This window comes from Elephantulus edwardii, unplaced genomic scaffold, assembly GCF_000299155.1.
Source record: "Elephantulus edwardii isolate Elephantulus edwardi_28Jun2011 unplaced genomic scaffold, EleEdw1.0 scaffold00473, whole genome shotgun sequence".
NCBI classification, from domain to species: Eukaryota; Metazoa; Chordata; class Mammalia; order Macroscelidea; family Macroscelididae; genus Elephantulus; species Elephantulus edwardii.
In genome coordinates this window covers 153239-179255 of record NW_006400223.1, presented here as the reverse complement: position 1 = coordinate 179255, position 26017 = coordinate 153239, and the positions used below count along the sequence as shown (strand labels likewise).

The window sequence follows — 26017 nt, the reverse complement described above, 5'->3', positions numbered from 1 at the left end:
GTCTGAGTACTGTAAAAATGCATTTTAAAAAGTCACTTGCTTTGAGTCTACTTCCACTAATGGTGAACCCATATGTGTCAAAATAAGGTTTTCAGTGATTGATTTTTCAGAAGTACACCATGAACTGGACCTACAACCTTATAATTTCCATTATCAAGTGCATTGATTGTTTGAATCACTTTGGGTCTCTAAGAACAACACAGTCACAATGCTGAATTCATCACATGCTTTACTTTAACTAACTGATGATCCCTAGCTCCAACTTGGGAGTCCGTACGACCAGTGGTATACTAAACAATATTCAGCCTATTACCATGTGATTGGGGAAGACAATGCATTCATAGAAAACCACTTTCTAAAGCGAGGTTTTACTCCCTGCTCAAATCCAGAATACAGCAGAGGTTCTTATATTATTAGAATTATGAATTTGGCTGAAAGAAAACCAGATTAGCTAGGACTCTGACTTAAAACTATTACATCGTTTGAATTAGTTTTTCTTATTCAGAATATTAATAAGTGTGGCACACTTTGCATGCTAGGGGCTTTGCACTAGAAAAATTAACGATTTTTATATTGTTTTTATTACTGTCTCTGAATCTTCCCTGTGTCATGACAACTCTAAGCACAAATTAATGAAACATTATCCAGTACCGACTCTCCTGGTCATCTGTGGATCTCAAGTGAATCATACTGTTTTCACAGGCTGATTTTCAGAATTCCTTGGCTAGGCCTTTCTTCCTAGTCCATTTTATCCTGGAAGCTAAAACCTGCTGAGCTTCTAAACAACAGCACATGACCCAACTGGCTGTGAAGAGGTGATATGCCTGGATGTCCCTGCTTCTTTCTCTTCTGGTTAGCTGCCATTAAGTCGACTCAGACTCATAGAGACCCTGTGTGCAACTGATAGAAACGTTGTGCAATCCTGTGCCATTTTCACAATCTCCACTATGCATAAACCATAGCTGCAGTAGACACAGTGTCAGTTCCTCTTGTTGAGTCTTCCTCTTCTTCTCAGGCCCTCCACTTTTTCAAGAGTAACATCCTTTTCTAAAGACTAGCCTACATTGATAACATGCCCAAAGTAGGTGATCAAAACTCTCACCACCCTTGCCTGTAAGGAGCACCATGATTACACTTTTTCTAAGATAGATTTGCTTATTCTTTTTTAAGTCTATGGTATATTGAGTACTCTTCACCAAAACACCACAATTGAAAGGCATTAATTCTTGTGTGGTCTTCTTTATTCTTTGTCCAAATTTTACAAGTTTATGAAGCAATTGAAAACATCGTAGCTTGGGGCAGGTGCAACTTAGTCTTTAAACTTTACATCCTTGCTCTTCAATACTTTAACGGTCCTCAACACCAGATTTCCCCAATATATCTTTTCTTTTCGTTACTGTTGCTTTCATGAGTATTGACTGTGGATCTAAGTAAAATGAAATCCTTAAAAAGTCAATCTTCCCCCCCCATTTATCATATTGACTTAAAAATTCAATCTTCCTCCCCCCCATTTATGTTCTGTTGTGAAGATTTAGATTTTCTGTATGTTGAGGTGTAATCTACTTTAAAAGCTGTAGTCTTTGATCTTTTCCCGTATTTCAAGTCCTCTGCTTTTTGATAAGCATGGTTATGCCACATGTATAATGCAAGAATCTTCCTCCAATCCTAATACTACAGTCTTCTTTATATAAACCTGGTTCTCAGATTATTTGCTCAGTATGCTTATTGAATATTTAAATATTCATAGTTGAATATTTCATTAAAATTGAAAAGACACAACTCTAAGGCAAACCTTTCCTGATTTTAAAACATGTAGTATCTCCTTGTTCTTTTTGAACAATTGCTTCTTGTGTAGGTTCCACAGAAGCACAATGAAATGTTTGGGAATTCCTATTTTTCTCAATGTTAGCCGTAATTTATTATGATCCACATGGTTAAATGCCTTTGTGTAGTCAATAAAACAAAAATAAACATCTTTCTGATATTCTTTACTTTCAGTCAAGATCTATCTGATATTAGCAATGATAACCCTTGGTCCAGAGCTACTTCCCACCCCCCATACTTTTACTTTAAATTTATTTATTAATTTTACTGAAAGTTTACAGAGACTTAGGAGTTCCAGTCATTCATTGTTGCACTTTTCTCCCTGCCTACCCCTTCCCCCGCAAATCACTCTTCTCCTTGAAAAGAAAAAGAAAGACTCTTTTATTGTTATGCAATCCGTCCCCCCAAGTTCACTCCACTGTGCAGCCTTCACTCTGGACTTCTGTAATGACAAGAATAGCCATTCATATATCTATTATATCATATATCCATATATCGCTCCTTCAGCTGTTTCAGTGCGATATACATCATTCCTCCCCTCCTTTTCTGTCTTCCCTCAACCTCGATGTCAGTCCCGTTTTACAAAGTGGCCCTATGAAACTGGATAAATTATGTATATTGTATTGATACACATGAGGGAAAGAACAGATTAGAGGTGATATATGATTATTATGGTTAGCATAGGAATCCAGAATTAAGGTTGCATAGAGAAGTGTACTCGGGGTGGGGGAAGGGATGTGGGAATTGTATACTAATGAAGGAATTTTTTTTTTCTTTTCGGAGTGGGGAGCGAGCTGGTGGGGAGGGGTGGGCAGGGAGAAAAGTGCGGCAATGAATGAATGGAAATCCAAAACCTCTGTAAATGTCTATTAAAATTATTATAAAAAAATAAAAAAAAAACAAAACAAAAAAACCAAAGTGGCCCTAGGAAATATTTGTCCTTTTGTGACCGAGATATTTCACTCAGCATAATGTCCTCCAGGATCATCCATTTTGCATAATATTTCATGAGTTCCTTGTTATTCAATGCTGTATATAGCATTGTGTGAATAAACCAGAGCTTCTCTATCCGTTCATTTGTTGGTGGTGCACTTAGGTTTTGTTTCCAGCAGAGCTACTTTTGAATCCAGCTTTATTTTTTACCAATGCCTTCTTCAGTACAGCTTTAACTTCTTCTTTCATTAGCATTGGTTCTTAATCATGTGCTACTTCCTGAAATGGTCCAGTGTCCACTAATTCACCTATTGTGCTTCTGGAAAGGTGCACTGAGGTTAAGTAAGTGCCTTATGTAAACAGAGAGTTTCATTGATTGTATTGCTCCAGGTGGTAGGTACCATGGCCATTTCACCTTGCTGTGGCCCATATAATGACACCAGCATGAAAGCAAGCCAGTCATCAACACATCCCTAGAGTTTGAGTGGATGAATACTCAAATTTAAAAAGAGTAATTTCAAGTCAACTTTTTATGTGAGGGAAGAAAAATACAATGTCACTTATGCCACAAACAATGAGAATTCTATTCATCTTGGAATATATAAGAGACTTTTATATGAACTTTATAAGTAAACCAGTGTAAAATGGAAATTTCATTTATGTTTTTAAAATACTACCTTTTTGACATCTCTCACCAGCAGATGAAGTGTGTTTGGTGGACCAAGCCTCTGTAAGAGAAACATTCAGCCATGTCAGATGTATTTTTTTTCTTTAATTTTTTTATTAAAAGCCCACCTTTCTGTGTAGAATGAAAGGATTATTATAGTTGGGCTGTGGTTCACATCAATCTAGTTTTTTCTCCCCTTATTTGAATTATTATTTTAGAGAAGTATATATAAAATTTAGCAGGAGTGACATTCACTTCTAAATAACATGCCTCTGCAAACTCTATGAACTTTGATAAATGATGATAGTTATAGAAAGGCCTCAGGCCTTTTGTTCATAGGGTTGCTATGAATTGTGTTTGACTCAATGGCAATCAACATCAACAACAAGTTCAGTGACATAAATTATTTTCTGCATCTTGTGCACATTTTACCAGTATCACCATTGGCAGAAGCTCAGCGCATACAAATCAGTAATGGTCCTCTTCACCTCCCTCCTGATCCTGGTCTCTAGCACACTTTGGTCTCTAGGCCTTGATTCTTTCAAAAGGCAGAACTGGTAATGGTTAAGTATACAACACATTAAAATACATGTGAAGTTCCTTTTAGTAACTTATTTTAAAACCTATTTTGTTTATTATTTACAATATTGTGTTTAAAATTTACAAACACATTGTTGCAAGTAATTACAGAGGGTCATTTCTATGACTTAGAATTTCAGAACATAGAAGAGAATGTAATCCTCAAAATTCATGTTGTAATCATAAACCGAGGAAATTTCATTCAGCTACTTTCAGTTGAATACAGTGGTGCTTATTATTGTGAGCATTTCTCAGTGAGGCCTAATGTTAGAAAAGTTAATTACAAGAAAAAAATGAGTGCTCAGCTCTGGGAGGTTTTCACTCTGCTAATAACTTATGTGCTCTGGTGGCCTAGTGGTAATACGCTGTGTGGCAATCCCAGTTCAAACCCAACAGCTGCTCTGTGGGAGAAGGATGGACATTCTCCTTCCATGTGACTTATTGCCTTTGAAAACCTACTGGAGTGTCAGCACTGGTGGGTTCCAACTTGATGCAACACAATGATAACAACAATGTGTCATGAGAGTTATGGCAGCTTAGTGACTAAGAAGTTGTGCTGCTTACATTTTGAATCCACCAGCTGCTCCAAAGAAGAAAGTTGCAGTCTTTTCTCATCTACAGCTTCGGAATATCCACTGACGGGTCAGCTGTGAGCCATTTCTAACATAACAGCAATGAGTATGAGGGTTTGTGTTTTTGGTTGGTTTTTTTTTTTAATGAATTATGAAGCTAGACCACCTCTTTTTATGAATGCATCTTAAACCTCAAATTCAAACACTCTGTCGTTGAATCAAAATCTACTCATAGGTTTCCACAGCCTGTCAGTTGCATAGGAGCAGACTGCCCGTTTTCCTCTCGCAGAGCTGCTGGTGGATACACACTGCAGAAGGCTGTCTTTGAGTTAGCAGCACAGTTCATTCACCTGCTAACCTAAAAGTTGGTGGTTTCAGTCCACTCAGCTGATGTTAATTATCTTTGAGTTAGTCCATCTAAAATCATGTATGCAGAGAAGAACTGCTTTATGTTTGCAAGGCTATCACAGTCTAGAAGCAGATTTCGAGGTGAGTCTGAGTAGCTTCAAAATGCTAATCAAATTTTTAACCATTTATGCACCATCTGGAGACTCCTCACTCAGCAGTACTGCAGAAATAAGACCTAGAAAAGATCTCATTCATGTGGGGCTGCAGTGATTGGAATCAACCTGATGTCATTGGGTTTGGTTTTTCAGTGCGTTCATACATCACACCCTTTTGCTCCACAAGTGCTAATACTGCTCCAGAAGTTGGGGTTAATCTAGGTAGGGTGATAGCTCATAAAAATGCAAATAATCTGTGACTAGCAACAGGACAAAAACAGTGGGTGTCAGTGAGTATTGGCACTCCCAGATGATCTTGTGCCAGCCATTATTGTATGCTCATTTGAGCCCTTTTCTCCATAAAGTCACCCTCCATGTTGATGGCTAACTTCTCCATCCAGCCCTCTGTCTGAAATACTCACTGTGTTATAAAGCTCTTCCAGCCTTGGAATGGTGAGGAAGTGCTGCATGTTCACTCCATTTTCAATCAGAAGCTTCACAAAGTCCACACGATCTAACACAAGTGCATCAAGCATCGCTTGCTCCAGAGCATTCACCTGCAGAAGCCCAGGAAATGGCCATGAGAGCCTCAGAGACACGACGTGGGGAGCTGGAAACACCACAGGGAGGGTGTTCTGTTCCCCAAAACTTAGAGCAGTAGTCTCAGTGTGGTTCTTTTTGCTCTTGTTATTACTCCTTCTCCTTTCCTCTCTGTCAAGCCCCTGGAGTTCTATTGAGGTATCAAAATTTGTAAATTATTTTTTCCTTTCAAAAACAAATTGGAGAGAATTAAAAATTTCAGTCAAGATAACAATGCTCACTCCAGTTCGCAGTTTCCTTTCTTGACTGGAAAAGCCTGAGCTGGCAGGCTAGCAGGCCCTAGTTCCCCCCCAGTGCTGTGTTGGGTGGCCTCACTGTGCCTGCGGCACAAAGGTCACTGCAGGGCCTCAGTGCCCTGACCACGGTTCTTGGCAGTAAGGCCAACAACTGCCATGAACTACTGGCTTCAGCTTTTTTTTTTTCTTTTTTCTGCTTTTGCCCCAAACAATGATACTGTCTTTACACACCCATTCATAGGTCCCACATCTTTCAAAAAGGTCTTGTTTCCAACTCACTACTAAGTCACCAGAGTTCCCTTGTAGTCCCAAAATTTCCCACATACCCAATTCAGTAGCTCAATTTTCCTGGGATCAGTTTCTTCTTCTACTTCCTCTTTCACTTTCCCTTTTTTCTTGCCTTTCCCTTTTCCTCTGCCTCCCTTGGTGGTTGCTGTGGGTGGCTTCTTCTCCTTCTCTGTGACCTTGCTATCCGTTGGGGGTACTAAGCTTCCCAAGGGCTGCAGTCCATAACAAACAAAGTTTGGGAGAAATATTAAAGGTCTTCCTAGGGAAAAAATTTTTTTTCTTCCTAGGTTAAAGACAAGTACATGTATACATACACACATATGTACACACACTGAGATAGCTGGCCTGACTGATTGACGGGGGAAATTCCGATATCCTGATCTGTTATTATTTATATACAAAAATATACACTTGGTTTGAAGACACAGTTTTTTGTATTTTAAACACCTGACTAAAATACATTTTAAGTTATTTTAACTGAGGTGCCTTTTTACAAAAAGATAATGAAAAAAAGGACAAAGGGACTGAAGACAGATGCGCTTATAGAGGCTGTGATGGTTAATGGTGTGTCACTTTGGCCATGATTCACTGGGTTGGTGTTTATATAATGCAGTAGTGTGGCAGTTATGTAATAATGCAGTCATTTCCCATGATATAGTCTGATATGATCAGCCCTAATGTGATAGAAGAGAATTAGGATGGGGTACAACACCCTTAATCTGACCACACACTGCCCAGACTCAATGCAGGATAAGTTTCTTCAGGGCTATGGCCAACAGTGTGTGTGTGTGTGTGTGTGTGTGTACATTTTCTGGCAAAATTAGCTAGCTATTGCTCAATCTATATCCTGCATCTGACTAGTCATTTCCAGTTCTCTGGACTTGAACCAGCAGCCTGCCTTATCTCCTGACCTTGAACTTAACAGTTTCTGAAGCCAGCACAGCTATCTTCTGCTTTGTCTGACATTTTTTTTTTGGTCAACCTCTGTTGCTATTTGAACCAGGATATGCCTCTCTGTGAGGATACCCAGAGATCTAGACTTGCTCGCCTCTATAAGCTCGTGAGCCATTTTCTTGAGATAGATCTCTGTATGTGTGTGTGTGTGTGTGTGTGTGTGTGTGTGTGTGTGTGTGTATATATATATATATATATGTTGTTGATTGCCTTCGAGTCGAGCATAACTCATAGCGACCCTATGAACAAAAGGCCTGAAGCCCCTCTACAACTTATCAAAGTTCATATATATGATGCATACTTTTTAAAAGAAAAAAACCCTTGTAAACCTAGAGAAAAGACTGAAATGTCAACAATTTAGTTTTTCATTGACCCATGACAGCAGCAGCTGTGAAATTAAAAGATCTGTTTGTTTTGTTAAAAAAATCTGCTATTAAGAACCTCTTTTAAAGAACTTAAACTAAGGATGTCAGAGTAAAGACTAAGGTGACCCTTACTCAAGCCATGGTATTTTTTTTTTCTTCTTTTTCTTTTTTTTTTCCCCAGGGCCACCCAAAAGTGCTGACAGGTTAGACTTGGCCATGCGCTTTAATTCATCCTCCTTGATGACATGAGATTTGGAGGAGCCCTTGGCTGCATCATTGAGCTTGTCTGCCAGGCACTTAGCAATTGCCTTGATGTTTCGGAAGGCGGCCTGCAGCCAGCTGGCCTGGTTCACACGGTGCAGTGGAGACATGACTACAGCCTGCCACCTCACTGTCACCACTCTCACAGTATGTGTAAGGCCTCTCTGGAGCCACTATTGATGATGACATTCATTAGGACCTGAAGGAGGTTCTTGCCAGTGAGTAGGTGGATGGTCTCGAAGGTGAGCTTGACAGTGTACACGGTCATGCCAGACTTGCAGCCATGCATCTTGAGTTGGTGAGACACTCCACGACGGGGCACTAGGCCTTCGTCGCTGCAGTGTAGCCCTGCAGGGAAGTGTCATGAATCTGCACACCGTCCATGCTCCACTTCCCAAAGAGGCTAATGTCTCGGGGGTCTCAGCCACTGTGCAGATGTGGCTGGGTCCCTGTCCATCCTCCTGGAACTGAGGGCACAGCTGAGGAGTTGCTGTTGCTTGGAATGGACCATGCATCCCTGGCCAAGCCATGATATTTCTATTGCTGCATATGGATATTAAAGTTGGAATGCTGAAGAAGAATCCTTAGAAGGTTGGGAATATAAATACCATTTGATGCAGCAATCCCACTACTAGAAATCTCTACTAAAGTACAAATATTTCTACTTTATAGAAATAAAATCTCCAATGCAAAATAGTATTTACACACCCATGTATTAAAGCATTATTATAATAGCAAAGAGTTGAAAGCACTTTAGCCATTAAAGGAAAATTTGGAGACTGGATATTCCATTATAAGAAGGCAAAGGACTGTTCCAGGCTGCAGTTTGAGCTGTTTGCCTTGCCTCCTACCTCAAATAATATTGAAATTGTGGCAACGGCTATACAAAGGAAAACACCATTCGGGGGAAGAGAGGCAGATCAGAGTTATTAGGACTACTGGAAATACTGATAGGAGCTACCTGACAGGGAAAGACAGAGAGAAAGCTGGAATCCAGAACATGCAATATGGCAGTTGCTGTAGAGGTTGGAGATCACATGGAGAATGCAAAGGGAGGTGGCTGACAGAAGGACAGTCTACAGATCAGTAAATCACTCACATTGTCTCACACCTCACACTCCAGAATAGCTGCATTTGAGGTCTTCACCCCTAGCTCAGCCAGAAGCTGGAAGAATGTCTGCTGAACTATGAGATACCCTCTCACCCCAGAAACAATAGCAAAGTTTAACAGAGCAGCAAACAACAAATGCTGGTGGGGTTGTGGAGAGATTGGAACCCTTACTTGCTGCCGGTGGGAGTGTCAAATGGTGCAACCACTATGGGAGGCAGTCTGGCTCTTTCTCAAAAAGTTGCAAATAGAAATATCGTTGCACCCAGCAATTCCACTACTGGGAATATACCCTAAAGAAATCAGAGATGCCACCCAAACAGATATGCGTGCCTATGTTTATTGCTACATTATTCATAATAGCAAAGAGATGGAAACAACCTAAGTGTCCACCAACAAATGAGTACATAGAAAAACGGTGGCATATTCACACAATAGAATACTATGCAGGACTGAAAAACAATGATCTCAGAAAACAGTACACAACATGAGTGACCCTGGAGTGAATGGAGTTATGCTGAGTGAAATATCTCCATCACAAGAGGACAACTATTGCATAACACCACCACTGTTATAAAGCAAGACTGACTTTGGAGGTTGGGGGGAAGCTAGGAAAAAAGAGGATAGATAATGAACACTGCATTGGAGCACATGCGGGAAAGAACTATTTAAAAGGAATATGTGATTAGGCATTATATATATGACAACAGTCCAGAATAAAAGGCACATTGCAAAGTGAACTGGAAGAGGGGAAGGATGTGGAAGGGTAGAAGGGAGGAGATTTTGTAACAATGAGTGAATATTTTTTTAAAAAACAAAGTGAAGTGGAGAGAGGAAAAGCAACAATGAATGAATGAAAATCAATCTTTTCTATAAATTTTCATTAAAGTCACAATTTAGAAAAGCAAAAAAATATTAATAATAATTCTGGGGAGGTAGGTTGAAAAGGTTGAAACGATTATCTGGGAGGACGGGCTCTATGAGGAGAAATGTGGTGTCAGGATTGGTGGAAGATCTATCAACAATATGCATTATGCAAATAACACAACCCTGCTTGCTGAAACTGAGGAGGACCTGAGGCGCTTGCTGCAGAGGTTCAAGGACTGCAGCCTTCAATATGGATTGAGGCTCAATATCAAGAAGACAAAGATTATCACCACTGGACCAATTGGCAGCATCGGGATGGATGGTGAAGAGATTGAGATTGTTCACAGCTTTAGTTTGCTTGGCTCCACAGTCAACAATCTTGGCATCAGTAGCCAGGAAATTAAAAGACGTATATTGCCATGGCAAAGTCTGCTGTTAGGGACCTCTCTAACGTACTCAAGAGCAACGGTGTCTCTCTGGAGACTAAGGTGCGCCTGATACAGGCCATGGTCTTTGCAATCACTTGTTATGTGTCAGAGAGTTGGACAATGACTAGGAAGGATAGAAGGAGAATTGACGCCTTTGAGCTGTGGTGCTTAAGAAGAGTATTGAGGGTACCATGGAAAACAAACAGATTCATCCTGGAGAGGGTTAAACCGGGTGGCTCCTTGGAGGCAAGGATTCTGAGGCTTCGTCTGACATACTTTGGACATGTTGTAAGGAGGAATCAGTCCTTGGAGAGGGACATCATGCTTGGTAGGGTGGAGGGACAGCGCAGGAGGGGAAGACCCTCTATGAGGTGGATTGATTCAGTGACTGGGATAATCGGGATGGGAGTATCAGAGGCAGTGTGATTGGCACAGGACAGAGCAGAGTTTAGGGCTGTTGTACATAGGGTCACTATGCGTCACAAGCGCCTCAACGGCACATAACAACAACAACAACCGGACTAGAGGAATATGAACATAGCAATGCAGTTATTCATCTAACATTCTCCATTTCTCAGGAGGAATTCCTTGTTAGTCCTCCAGGCAGGAGAAAATTCTGTTGGCAGAGTAGACCTCCCACAATAAACAGTCTTACCCCTCATTCTGACCACCTTAGTTCTAAAACTGATATCATTGCTCCTCAATAATTTGGAAATGTCCTTGACTACAGTCTTTTCCAGTGTAATACTTTTTTTTGTTACATAAACTATTTTATTTAAATAAAACCAGCAGTAGACCATCTCGCCCACACACTTGCACATGCCAAGCACGCACATACACACTCTTGTCCTTGTTCCCTTGTCCCTCTCCACTCAAAGGCCACCTCAAACCTGTGGTTCTCATTATGACCATTCTCCTTGAACCAGAGGACATGGAGACACTCGTTATGAAGGTGCCCTCCATGTGGAGGAACAGAACAGGCCAACACACACCTGTACAGAGCCCCGCTCTCCCACCAGGGTCAAACAAGAGAAAGCCTGGCTCCCTCAAGGCACTCCCATCCTGGTGTGGTTCTCACACCTCTCCCTGCAGCCTGGGAGCAGCACAAGGCACCTAGGACTGTCTGTAGAGGGTCAGGACCCAGGACTCTGCATCCCTTCAGCAGGGGACATAGGAGGCTGGGTAGCTGTACTTGAACGCTCCCCAAGGAGTCCTGGAGAAAAAAATTGTTTGGTATGAGGAAGAGCCAGCGAGAACAATTGAGCATCAAAATCCCTATGTCACCCTGAAGAAGCGTGCCAAAATTCAGCTCAGCTGCTCTACCCAGGAAAGGTAAACAGGAATGGTGGGGGCCTCCATCATCAGGACCTAATGAAATCCTCATACCCACTCCCAATAGCACCTTTGCAATCTGAAGGGACCCAGTCTGACTGGTGAAACGTGAATAGAGCCAGCCAGCTTGGACTTAGTGTTCACTATTCTGATTCTGGGCTTGGGTTTCCTCTTTCCTGACAGTTACCCTGTAAATCCTGCTTTGGGGTACATGTACCAGAGCCGCTAGAGTCATGAGGCTAACACTGAACAGAAGGATAGTGTTTTCAAGGGAGGAGTCTGTCTTAGGAGTTATACTCTGGGCAGTGTGGGAAGACGTAAATGCAGGGTTTCCAAGAGGGCTCTTTAGTGTCACCAGGGTTGCCAGAGGTGGGGAGACAATGTGAGGGACCCATCTATTCACTCAGGCTGTGGGCAGCTAGAACAGGACTCAGCCCCACTTCACCCACTTCTCTTAACAGACTTCCCTACACCTTCAAGATCAAGTTCCTCGGCTGAGGAAAGCCAGAGGAATGGAAGAAAGGATCAGACAGAAGAATGAAAGTGAAAGAGTTCCGCAGACTGAGAGGAACCAGCAGGAAAAGAGAGCGAGCCAAAAATGAAACTTCGGAGGTAAGGCAAGGTGAGAGCTGCCACCTGGGGGTGGGGAGACGCTGTGAGAAAGCCAGGGCAAACAGAGCACTCCAGACCTAGCCAGCCTCTCAAAGGGAAGCACTGCAGGTGACTTGGGGGAAGGGCCAGCCCCAGGAGAGGGGCATCTGAGTGGGACAGTGTTCTCAAGACATCAACTACGGGCTGACACTGCGCTGGTGGCGGCCCCCACGAGCCCCAACGTCTCTTCCTCGGCGCCCCCCACTTTTGGGCCCCAGCTCCTGGTTATTCAAGCTGGCATGGTCCGAAAGGCCCCTCAGGTGTTCAACCGAGTCACACTTTTGCAGGTCTGAGTCCACGGGTGCGCAGGCTTAGCAGACTTAGCGTGTCCTGTCAGGGGCGGGCCCGGGCCCCAAGCTGCCTCCTTCGTCCAGCCCCCGCCCCCCGACCCTCGGCACCCTCAATCCCACTGTCCCTATCTTCGCCTTCCAGCCCAGCCTCAGCCCCAACAGGGGAGGATCGACGTGGACCCAAGGTGTGGGTGGGCAAGCCCCTGCGTCGGGCATGAATCTGCTAGCTGATCAGTTCTAGGTTCCGCAGGGCAACTGAGTCTTGGCCTGGGCCACCTGCTGCTCCAGTTTTGTCACCTTGGCCTTGTGTTCCTCCAGGATCTGTCTGAACTGGGCCTTAAGCTCAAAGTAGGGGCGGCTCTTGCCGATGGCCCGTCGGAGGGTCTTCTGCAGAGCCTGGACCCGATCCCGGCCTGCTGGCACAGCCGTGTCACCCGCTGGTGCTCTCGCTCGCCACGCATCCGCTCCTTTTCTGCCTCATTCATCTTGCAGGTAGCGTGGTTGAGCATCTCCTGCCACGTAGGGCCCAGTCGGTTCTTGTCAGCCATGACGCCCTGCTGGGCCACAAACACCATCTCCCGTGCAGCCTTCTGGGTCTCCTGCTGGGCCTCCTTAACAAGCCTGCGCGCCTCATAGTACAGCCGGGCCTTCTCAATGCAGCTCCCCATGTGGGAGCCCTGTGTGTTGAGCTTCCTTGCTGACTCCTGCAGGAGTCCCCATCCAGCTGTAGCTCCACCTGGTTGATCTCCTCACTGGCCTGGTTCAGATGTTCCAACTCCTCCTGTATTCTAGGATCCAGTTCTTTCTCCTCTCTTGGGGATAATTTGGATTCAGTGCCGTTGCTTCCACCTCCTCCAGGCTCCTCTGCAACTAGGTTCCTAGGAACTTCATCCTCTACAACCTCAGGCCGAAGCTCTCCCTGTGGGAGTCTCCCGCCCACCTGGAACCTGCCTGAGCTCAGCCATGCCTACCAAGAGAGGGCAGAGCCCTATGCACAAGAGAGGATTGACATGCTGGGAGCAGGGCCCCCAGCTTGGGGCTTCCTGGCCTCTCAAAGTTTTCTCTTGTCAAAAAAGCAGAATTCCAAAATCTCTGTAGATGTTCATTGAAATGAAAAATAACCTAAATGAAAAAAAAAAAGCAGAAAAAGGGGTCACAGGAATAACCTCACAACCGGTTAGAGACTGAGATTCAAATTGTCAATGCGGTTCCTAGAGAGATGGCCTTCTTCGGAAAAAAGTCCTTCCCACCCTCCTTGAAACTGGGAGTCCACCAGGTGAGATCTGGAGCCAACAGCTCCAAGGCAGGAGGTAAAGGGGGTCTGGATCCTGGGCCGAGGCCTATAGAGAGGAGCACCATTTGGGAGGGTGGAGGCAGGCGCCTCCAGGTTGTGGTAACAGCTGGAGATTTAAGGCTAGGCCTGAGCACAGGCGGCTGGATGAGCGTTTCTGGGGAGCTCAGTTTACCTTCCAGCGAGCAGAGCTCTCTGCAGTACGTCTTGTCTTTTAATCTCCTGACTGTTGATAGCAAGCTGGATTTAGAGGAGGCCGCAGCACTGGCGATATCATTGCTGATATGAGATGGATCTTGGCTAAAAGCAGAGAATACCAAAAGAATGTCTATTTGTGCTTTATTGACTATGCAAAGGCATTTCACTGTGCAGATAATAACAAATTATGGCTACCATTGAGAAGAATGGGAGTACCAGAAAATTTAATTGTGATCATGTGAAATTTATACCTAGTTTAAGAGGCTATTGTGCAAACAAAATAAAGGAACACTTATTGTTAGATGTCATCAAATCGAGTATGATTCATAATGACCCTATGAACAACAGATCTGAACCCTTGTCCTAACTTGTGCCATCTTCACACTTCCTGACGCACTAGAGTCCATTGCGGCAGTCCCTGCATCAATCCACCTGGTCAAGGGACTTCCCATCCTTCATCGACCCTTTCCAAGGAGTAGTCTCTCTTAGCAATATGCCCAAAGTATGTATGGAGAAGCCTCATCATCCTTGCCTCCAAAGTGCACTCCTGCTGTACCCTCTCCAAGACATATTTGTTTATTCTTTTGTCAGTTCATGAGGTGTTCAGTGATTTTCTCCAACATCACAGCTCAAAGGCTTCAATTCTTCTGTCATCCTTATTCATTGTCCAGCTCTCAGGTGCATAGCAAGTGATCAGAAAGACCATGGCCTGAATCAGATGAAGTGCGTCTGATTCGGGTATGAAGGGAACACTTTGTTGTTGTTGTTATGTGCTGTCAAGTTGCTTGCAACTCATAGCTACCCTATGTACAACAGCCATAAACCCTGCTCTATCTTGTGTCAATTGCACTGTCTCCGACACACCCATCCTGATTACCCCAGTCACTGATTCAATATACTTCATAGAGGGTCTTCCCCTCCTGTGCTGTCCCTCCACCCTACCAAGCATGATGTCTCTCTCCAAGGACTGATTCCTCCTTACAACATGCCCAGAGTATATCAGATGAAGCCTCAGAGTCCTTGCTTCCAGGGAGCAGCCCGGTTTAACCCTCTCCAGGATGAATCTGTTTGTTTTCCTAGCAGTCCATGGTACCCCTCAATACTCTTCTCCAGTACCACAACTCAAAGGCATCAATTCTCCTATCCTTCCTAGTCATTGTCCAACTCTCTGACGCATAACAAGTGATTGCAAAGACCATGGCCTGTATCGGGCACACTTTAGTCTCCAGAGTGACACCATTGCTCTTCAGTACTTTGGAGAGGTCCATAACAGCACACTTTCCCGTCACAATATGTCTTTTAATTTCCTGGCTGCTGGCGCCAAGAGTGTTGACTGTGGAGCCAAGCAAACTAAAGTTGGTTAACAATCTCAGTCTCTTCACCATTCATCCTGATGCTGCCAATTGGTCCAGTGGTGAGAATCTTTGTCTTCTTGATATTGAGCCTCAATCCATATTGAAGGCTGCAGAAGGGAAACAGAAGGGAACACTACATGGTTTAAAATTAGAATAAGTGTGCGCCAGGGCTGTATCCTTTCTACATACCTATAGAGTTTGTATTCTGAGCAAATTATTCAAAAAGCTGGACTCTATGAAGAAGAATGTGGTATCAGATTGGAGGAAGACTCATCAATAACCTTTGGTATGCAGATGACAACCTTGCCTGCTGAAAGTGAGAAGGACTTGAAGTGCCTGCTACAGAAGATTAAACTCTGCAGCCTTCTGTATAGATTTCATCTCAATGTCAAACAAACAAAAATCCTCACCACTGGACCCATAGACTGAAACTGTCAATGACTTTGTCATACTTGGATCCACAATCAATACACTTGATCCCAAAAGTCAGGGATTGCACCAGGAATGTCTGCAGTTAGGGACCTCTCCAGATTACTGAGGAGCAATGATGCCAGTTTGACAACTAAGATGAGCCTGATTCAAGCCATGGTCTTTTCAATCACTTGCTATACATATGAGAGCTGGACGGTGACTAAGGATGACAGAAGATCTGATTCCTTTGAACTGTGGTGTTGGAGAAGAGTATTGAATATTCCATGGACTGCCAAAAGAACAGATATGTCTTGGAGAAGGTGCGCCCAGGCCCAGAGTGCTCCTTGGAGATAAAGATGATAAAGCTTTGATAATGCTTTAGGCATGTTGCTAGAGGAGGCTAATTCCTTGGAAAGGAACATCCTGTTTGGAAAGATGGAGAGATGGCAAAGGTGAGGAATATCCTCAACCAAGTGGATTGACACAGTGACTGCAGCATTGAGCTCAAATGTATCAGAAGTTGTGAGGATGGCACAGGATAGGCAGGATTTAGATATTGTTGATGTGAGTCATACTGACTCAGTGGCATTTAACAACAACAACAACAACAACCCCTCATTCTTAAGTGGGAATAGAGAATAAAGCATCTACAGTGTTGCAGGAAAATCCACAGCACAACAGAAAAAGACAAAGTGAACAGTGGTAGGTGGGTGATCAGGGAGAAAACAGAGATGCAGGGAACAGAGGGGAGCTTTAGATAGTGCGAACTGTATACTCAAAATTTCATCTATGAGATGAACACAGTCTGGTAGGAAAATACAACAAGTGAGGAATAAAAATACTTATGTAGATATTAAAGCTATGATTATGTAAATTTAAAAAATAGTATAAAGTTGAAGTCAGAAAGATTTCAAAATTAAATAGCAATATGGGGAAATTGAAAGGTCATTCTCATGGGATTCCCACTGTTTGTTTGACCAATACATATTTCAGACAAGATATAAGAGGAAATGGAGGAAGAGGTACTTGAAAACATGATAGAAAAAAATTACAGAACTGAAAAGACACTGAATATTCGGCATAAAAGGGATCACTGACAGCCCAGTAGAATGAATAGATACACATGAGTGCTTGATTTTGTATCCTCTCTATGCTTCTATTTTTGTTTACTTGAAAGAGTAGATATCTTTTTAAAATTTCAAAGAACAAAAGATTAACAGCAGACCTTAAAAGACATTTAATAGTGCATCTATAATAGAATGAGGGTCATATTCCCAGTGACAGACTTTTCCCATACATGTAAAATTATTTTCATACATGTAAAAAGACACATTTTTATGAAAAAATTACTTGAAGATATATTCCAGAAAAATGTAAAAGGTATCTTGTGAGAGAGGATACAATTGACTTATCTCAGACAGTGAAGGGCTGTCCAGGACTGAATGCTGTGTCGCTGGCTCTGAGAACATCCTGGAAAGATGAAGGCAGAATATTGCAGGGTTTTCAGGAGAGATCCTCTAGGAAAAATGGGGACTGTATTTAATGGACAGTAAGGATTGAAGCTCAACATCAAGAAAACAAAGATTCTCACCACGAGGCCAATTGGCAGCACCATGATGGATGGAGAAAAGATTGAGGCTGTAACAGTTGCAGCTTGCTTGGCTCCTCAATCAACACTTTTGGTACCAGCAGTCAGGAAATCAAAGGACGAATCACATTAGGTAAATCTGTCAGGGACCTCTCCAGAATACTGAGAAGCAATGATGTCAGTCTAGAGACCAAGTTGTACCTGATCCAGTCCATGATCTTTGCAATTACTTGCTATGTGTCAGAGAGCTGGATAATGACTAAGGAAGGAGGATAGAGTAGAATTGATGCCTTTGAGTTGTAGTGCAGGAAAAAAGTCTTGAACATACCATGGATTGCCGGGATAACAAAGAAGTCTGTCTTAGGGTGAAACCAAGTTTATCCTTGAAGGCTAGAATTTTGAACTCTGTTTCACATACTTTGGGCATGTGGCAAGGAGGGACTGATTCGTGTTGGGGAAGGACTTCATGCTTGGAAAGGTGGAGGGACTGCACAGGAGAGGAAGACACTGAATGAGATGGATTGATACAGTAGCTAGGGCAATGGGGATAGGTGTATCAGAATCAGTGAGACTGGCTCAGGACAGGACAGGGTTCAGATATATTGTACATAGGGTTGCTATGAGTCACAGGCAACTTGATGGCACATAGCAACAACTAATATTAATTATATTGCCTACTAATATTATCAGATATTATCCTGAAGATGATGAAACAGATGATGCAATGTAGTCTTTACAGCTATAAAAGTTGTTTTTGTTGTTGTTAAGTACCGTCGAGTCGTAGACGACTCATAGCGACCCTATGAATGAAAGACCTGAACACTTGTATAACTTTCATCGTTTCTCCAAGTTCATAGTTTCCAGAGGCAAGCTGAAAGTGGATGCCACTCCTGCTTCCTGCTATAAAGGTAATCAGTTAAATAATTAGGCATACAACTATTAAATATGGGAAGGGCAAACAGAAAGTGGCAGGGCAAGTGATCTGCTTCCAGCTGTTTCCAAGGTGACTGATTTCCAAAAACAAGCCAGTGTAAACTCTGTGGTCACAGCGGTCTAATCCACAGTGAGTCATAAAAGATAGTATGGTCATGACAGGTTTTTTTAAATTTAAATTTTTTACTGATTTGCTTACAAAATTTGTATATGATTGTGTTTCACACTGTTATTCACATTGTGTTTTATACAACTATTCTCATTCATTATGCTTTATAACATAAATCACCTTGGACCATGCCCACCACTATTACCCTGTCTTTTTAGGTCCCTGCAAGATCTTTTACATTTTCTTCACGCTCTCCCTACTACCCACCAAACTCTGCAACCCTGTGTATTCTACCCATCATCATCTCTCTGTTCCCACCCCTTCCCCATTTGATCCCCTATATGTTTTACTAGTTATCATTCTATTTTTACAATAATGGTCTTGTGCAGTATTTTTCCTTATGAGACAGAGTTAGTTCACTGAGCATAATGCTATCCAGACTCTCTCAAGTTATGTAGTATTTTTAAAATTGTTGCTCTTGAATGCTCCATTGTGTGAATGTACCAAAACTTCTCAATCCATTCAGTTGTGGTTGGACATTTGGGCTGTTTCCATATCCTTTCTATGGTGACTAATATAATGCTGCTGTGAATAATGGTCTACAAATCTCCATTTGTGTTTCAATTCTAATTTCCTTGGGATATATTTTTTAATGGGAATAGAGGAGCTAGTGGCAAGAAGCTGAAATCCTGAAGGTGCATGGTTCTAATCCCCCAAGCTGCTCCACAGGAGCAGAATGGGAACTCTCCCTCCCCTGTGATTACTGCCTCTGAAAACCTACTATGGATCTGTTCCAACTGTACAGTACACAACAATAACATATTCCTACTAGTAGAATAATTGGGTAATACAGAATTTCTGTGTTCAATTATTTGAGGAAACGCCAAACTGCCTTTCAAAGTAGTTAATACCGTTTTACATTCCCAGCAAAAATGTATAAGAGTTCCTTTCTCTCCACGTACTCTCCAACATTTATTACTTGCTTCCCTGTTAAACTTTGATATTACTGTTGAGGTGAGATGGTACTTCATCATGGTTTTGATTTGCATCTTCTTAAAAAAGAAATTTATTTATTAATTTTAATGAATATTTACAGAGATTTTGGATTTCCATTCATTCATTGTTGCATTTTCTCCCTGCCCACCCCTCCACCCCAGTTTGTTCTTCTCTTTGAAAAGTAAAAGAAAAATTCTTTCACTGGTATACAATCCGCACCTCCCCCCCCCCCCAGTACACTCCACTATGCAACCTTCATTCTGGACTCTTGTCATAACCATAATTCCCAATCATATATTGCTTTTAAACTGTTCTCTCCCTCATCTGTTTCAATGCAGTGTACATAATTTATCCAATTTTTCTAAGTTTCTCCCTAACCCTGATGTCAGTCCCATTCTACATCAGTGGCACTATGCAGTATTTGTCCTTCTGTGACTGAGATATTTCACTCAGCATAATGTCCTCTAGGGTCACCTATTTTTAATAATATTGCATGAGGGGGTCACCCATTTTTAATAATATTGCATGAGTTCCTTGTTTTTCAATGCTGCATAGTATTCCATTGTGTGAATATACCAGAGCTTCCCTATCCATTCATTTGTTGATGGGCACTTAGGTTGTTTCCAGCTCTTTGCTATTGTGAATAAAGCCACAATAAACATGGTTGTGCATATATCTGCCTTGGTGGCAGTTATGGTTTCTTTAGGGTATATTCCCAGTAGAGGAATTGCTGAGTTAAATGGTATTTCTATTTGCAACTTTTTGAGAGCACCATACAGCCTTCCATAGTGGTTGCACTGTTATACACTCCCACCAACAGTGAATAAGGGGTCCAGTTTCTCCTCAAGCTTGCCAGTATTTGTTGTTTTGCTAGTGATTTTGAGCATTTCTTCATGTGTCTGTTTGCCATCTGAATATCTTCCTCAGTGAAAAATGGGCAATGTCTTTTGCCAATTTTGTAACTGGATTTTCAGTTTTTTTCCTTTTCGAGGCCCAGAAGTATTCTATAAATTTTTGTTTCAAGATTCTTATCTGAGATAGTATTAAGAAATGTTATTTTCCCAGTTGGTAGGTTTTCTTTTCACCCTACTGGGAAAAAAGGTTTTGATGAGCACAGGTATTAATCTTTAGAGAGTCTCATTCATCAGTTTTATCCTCTCCAGATTATGCATTAATGGCTGTATTGGGAAGTCCTTTATACTATACTAGGCCTTCTAACCTTGGTCCTAGTTTGTCTTTTATGGATTTTATGGTTTGGGGCCTTACTCCCAGTTCTCTGGCCCACCTTGAGTTGATCTTTGTATATGGTTTGAGATGTGGATCCTGTTTCAGCTTTCTGCAAGAAACAGTCCAGTTTTGTCAGTATTATTTGTTGAAGAGTCTGCCATTTCCCGATTTGATAGGTTTTATTTCTTTGTTGAATATCAATTGACCATACTCCTCTTCACCTCCTAACTCCAGTATTTTTATTCTTTATGGTTACATGGAATGTGGCTTGAAAAACCAAGATTTTAGATAGAATCATTCTACGTAATTTAAATACTCTAAATTGTTCAAGAAGTTGGACTTTATGAACAAGAGTACAACATCAAAATTGGATGAAGGCTTATAAAGAGCCTATATTATACAGATGACACAACCTTACTTGCTGAAAGTGAGTAGGACCTGAAGTACTTGCTGCAGAAAATCAAGGACTACAGCCTTCAATATGGATTCCATATCAGCATCAAGAAACTAAAAATCTTCACACTGGACCAATGGGCAACATCATGATGGATGCAGAAAATATAGAAATTGCCAGTGATTTCCTCTTGCTTGGATCCACAACCAATACCTGTCAGGAGGTTGGGAGATGTATAATATTTGGAAAATCTCCTGTCAGGAATCTCTACAAAGTCCTGAAGAGCAATGATATAACTTTAAAGATTAAGTTATGCCTGATTCAGGCCACAGTCTTTTCCATCATGTGGTATGCATCTGAGAGCTAGACAGTGAATAAGGGTGACAGGAGAAGAATTGGTGCATTTGATCTGTGGTGTTGGAGAAGAGCACTGGACATCCCATTGACTACCAAAAGAACAAATAGACATGCCTTGGAGAAGTGAAGCCAGAGTGTTCCTTGGTGGCAAAAAATGACGAAGCTTCATCTCACATATTTTTGCCATGTTAGGAAAGACTATTCCTCCGAAAGGCACATCATACTTAGAAATGTGGAGTGTCAGCAAAGGTAAGGAAAGCTCTCAACGTCATACAGTATCTGCAGCAATAGACTCAAATGTATAGAGATTGATAAGGATGACCCAGGTTAGGACAGAGTTTAGCTCTATTGCTCATAGAATCAGTGTTAGTTACACTTGGCTCAATGGCACTTTACTACTACTACTACTACTACTACTACTACTACTACTTCTTTTTCTTTCAAAGGATGAAATCCCACTTATACCAGTCCTTAGAGTATTTGGTGACTAATTTTCTCAAGAATACTGGTTTAAATCTGGAATTTTTGCTAATAATTCTATAATGCTTTCCTGACTTTGTGAAGTTATTTAGCAATATATTCTAACAACCTTAGAATTACAAATCAGATTTCAGAATTTTGAGATAATTTAATGAAATTTATGTCACAAGAAGTAGCGTAAGAATATAGCACCTGTACAAAGTTACTATCAGTGTTACGAATTGCAAACAAAACAAAACTGAGCATCACCGGCCAGTGGGGTCCAAACACAAAGATCTGACTTCGTGCTATGTCGACACGGTTCCATGCCAGGGCCAGGCTCAGCTGGTCAGGAGCAGATGCATTTGTTCCTAGAAAGGGAAGGAGCAAGAAAATAGTGTGTACAGTGTGGTTGTGGGCTCAGGAGGTATGAACGGAACATGGGTTCCCTGGGCTGGTTCATCGCTGGCTGGCTAGGACATCTCTGCCTTTTTCTTGTTTCTAAATTGCCACAAAACCCCAAAGCTGCTGCTGCTTCTTGTCTGTATTTTTGAGTTGTAATAAACTCTTAGCTGACCCTCTAGTGGGTTTCCAGAGGCTGAAAATCACATGGGAGTAGACAGCCCATCTTTCTCCCACAGAGTAGCTGGTGAGTTTGAGCTACATGCTTTGGGTTGCCAGTGAAACTCCTCACCAAACCCCAAAGCTAAGACTTCCATACTTTTAAAGACCTTTCCAGGAGGGAGTAGAGATAATATCTTCCCACTGTAGTTCTGTATATTCTACTTGAGTGGACCTTCATCTAAAAAGGGGTGCTGCTATCCAAAACAGAGGGGTTCCTGCCCAAGGAACCCAAGGTTCATAGCCCCCATGGAGCTGCACAACATTTCCACCCTGAGGGGAATGGGAAGTTGCCTCCCCTCTCTCCTGCCTGCCCCCTCATAGTTGCAGTCCTATGAGAAGTCAATGCACACTGCGTCAGACTCTACCCCATGAGTGATCAACTGGTACCCTGTCAATACTGGCAGAGGCAGAGACTGGAATAGAGCCAGTAATGCCAGTGGTTGTCCCTAATGCAAATGGTGCTCTGATACAGTGATTGTAAATGAAGGTCTGCTTTATGTTTACAGTTCATAGGTTGGAAATCTCGAGTAAGCTATGAATTGGAGTAGGTTCTAACTTCATGGTTACACATCATGGGTGAATACTGAAACCTGTAGAAAATCTCTTTGTTCAAAAATCCTGTCTCCAGGGCCTTGCCATTTTGTCATGGTTTCAGACTGAGACAATTCCAGACTGCCTGCTGCCTTTCAAGTTGGGCAGGAAAAGAGGAGATGTTCCTAATTACAAGTGACATTCTTGGCCAGACCATTGCTGAAGGGCAAGACCACCGTGTCCTGAGGGTGTACCTTTCAGCAGTGCTGTTAAAATAGCCATCTCGACATCTTGCTGGCCTTCAGAGCCCATCCGAAATACAGTCACCTGAAAACAGATTACATGCCAAAGACTCAAGTTAAAGCTGAGCTGAAAACAAGAGGGAGAGTTGGGTGATTTTTAAGGAGCTGCTACAGTGAGATTGATGAGCAGTGAACTATCCTGGCAGCAGTTTGAAACCAAATGCTTTTGATTTCCTAAAATCACATTATTTTTCTTGTCTGGTTTCTTATCAAACTGTTCTAATAGAATCCATTCTAGATTTACACTTTAATGCCTAAATTGTCACTGGACACAATTGAAACCTCTCTACACAGATGTGATGCATTTTAGAAATCTGAAAGAGGACATTTTCTGTTGGCACTGAAGGTGGCTTATGCTTCTAAACACAATTGAGGGTGACGATGTGAGAAGCAAAGACTTGGAAGTGAATAGATAGGCCTTGGGACCACGTCTAAAAATGGTAGATGTCATTCTCCCTCAGATCTTTAAATCTAGTGAAACTTCTGTGCCTCCAAGTGGGGATTATGTTACCTGATGGGCATTGTTCCCATTACCAGGAAGTCCCATAGCTGGGCATCATCTATTCAGTGTGGATTTTAAAACCACTTCTTGGAAAAGACTGAGCTCCAGTAGGAACAACCCCATCACATACACTTGGGTCCAGTTAGAAATGAAACATAATTTTCTCTGTGAACTGTGCTTGGAAATAAAGTCAAGACACTTACCAGCTCTTTCTTTTTCATGCACTCCATTATCATTGCAAACAGCTGATGTGACTGTGTCTTGCTGTAATTGAATGTTTTCTGAATGGTAACGAGGAGCTGATCTCTTAGTGATTCATTTATGATCCTGTTTAGAGTGAATGCAAAGAGAGCAAAACAATGTATGTGAAACCTATCCGTTAATAAATTCCATGTCCCTGTGTCCGTCTGGCATCTTTGATTTGTCACTTCACTATTGAAGGCTATGTGAGGATAGACAAAAAGTGATCCTCATCAAAACTGTGTTCAGGCTTGTCCTAAATCCCAGCCTGGCTGGAAACTTTCTAAGTGAAGAGGAAATTACAAGAGTGCATTCCACCAAAGAAATAATTCCATAGAAAACAGCATTGCCCTTCCACCTGAATCCTCCATTGATCAGGGGCAGTGATAGGAAAAAAGATTATAAATCTGTGACATGAAAAGTACATTTTCCAAGTATCAAAGCCTATCACTTAAGATTTTCTTCTTGGTCTGACCAGGAGGCTGCCACAAACCCACCACTGATAAGATGTCAGAACTCCTACCCTCCTTCTTCACAGTACTTGTGTGCAAATGACAGAATGTCTGAGGCCCGTCCGCTGCCATCACAAACCACCACGGGGACTGGAGGGTCTTCTCGGAGGTATTCCAGGACAATGGAAACCACATTAGGGCCCCCTTCAACTATGAGGCCCACGACAGGCACACCCTGCCCCAGTCCTGCAACATAAACCACATTCTGCATCAGGGCCAGTGTCTCCCCACCACCCACGCCCATTTTCAACTCTAAAACAGGATGAGAAAAAAGATGGATGCTCTCCACAAGATACTAGTTTTTAAAGGGATTCAGGTATATGTTGAGAGTTTTCATTCTTTAATTTCAATTCTGTGTTGTTTACTCTTTAGAAAGACCCGAACCTTGACATCAAGAACTCTCTAAATCATGTGGTCAATTTCCATGTATTGCTCACCTGACAATAAGACTACTTTGTGATGAGATGTGAGAAACATGGAAAGATGCTCCTTGCTGAAAATGTACCTCCTTTGTGGCCCAGCCCCAGGGTCTGTAGTTTCATCCTTGATGGCTGTGCCCTTGATGGCTGTGATGTAATGAGAAGAGTCATTTGGATCCCTGGCCTCTTGTGCATTAGTCTTAAAACACTGGGACAATTATCAAGCCATCATGAGCTTTAGCCAGCCATCAGTGGGATGTGCTAAAGGAGCAATAGAGATAAAACATAGGAGAAATATTTGGTAATCAAAGTATTTTGTGAATTTCATAGAGCTATTATATTATTCTAGTTCATCACAATGTTTTGCTTAACAACGAAATGCTCCATCATCACGTACACTCTTCATGATCAGTTGCAGATCAGATCATTGTTCTTGATGGAGTTTTTATTTCCTAGTCCATATCTTAGTCTGGAAGCTTCCTTGAAACCTACTTCACATCATAGCAACACACAAGCTTCCAGTGACAGGTGGTGACTGCCCATGAGGTGAATTTGTTGGCATTTGAATTGTCTACTCCTCTACCCATACTCCTCACATGGAGTGGAAGAATTCTACCCTTCAACCAGCACTGCCATCAATGGACTTATCAAAAACCAAGACCGCTGTTAAATTAGCTCCAACCCATGGTGATCCTCCATTGCATTTCCCCCCCCCCCAATAAAACATGTCTTTTAATTTCTCAATTGTGAGTACAAAAGGTAATTATGGATCAAAGTAAGATGAAATAGTTGACATTTTCTACCTTTTCTCCGTCTTTTGTGGTGTTTCCTATTGGCCTAGTGGCGTAGATTTTTATGTATGTATGTATGTATGTATGTATGTATGTATGTATTTCAGAGGTTTTGGATTTCCATTCATTCATTGCCTCAATTTTCTCCCTGTCCACCCCTCCCCACCAGCTCGCTTCCGCCTCCGAAGAGAGAAAAAAAAAAAGAAAAAAAAATTCCTTCATTAGTACACAATTCCCACGTCCCTTCCCCCCACCCCCCCACCCCGAGTATACTTCTCTATGCAACCTTAATTCTGGATTCCTGTGCTAACCATAATACT

The 26017-nt window shown here is 42.2% G+C and overlaps 1 protein-coding gene and 1 pseudogene across 1 annotated transcript in view; both read right to left on the bottom strand.

Moving 5' to 3' along the window:
- TRPM1 (transient receptor potential cation channel, subfamily M, member 1) overlaps nt 1-26017 on the bottom strand; it is a 172483-nt gene that overhangs the window by 134223 nt on the left and 12243 nt on the right. The window contains exons 7-13 of the mRNA XM_006902938.1: nt 24517-24673; nt 23939-24062; nt 23186-23258; nt 22047-22147; nt 6241-6414; nt 5501-5635; nt 3435-3485 (exon numbers count right to left, since the gene is read on the bottom strand). Of these exons, the coding sequence (XP_006903000.1) occupies nt 3435-3485; nt 5501-5635; nt 6241-6414; nt 22047-22147; nt 23186-23258; nt 23939-24062; nt 24517-24673 (815 nt within the window). The remainder of the gene's footprint in view (nt 1-3434; nt 3486-5500; nt 5636-6240; nt 6415-22046; nt 22148-23185; nt 23259-23938; nt 24063-24516; nt 24674-26017) is intronic.
- Nucleotides 6827-8166, bottom strand: LOC102847063 (annotated as a pseudogene).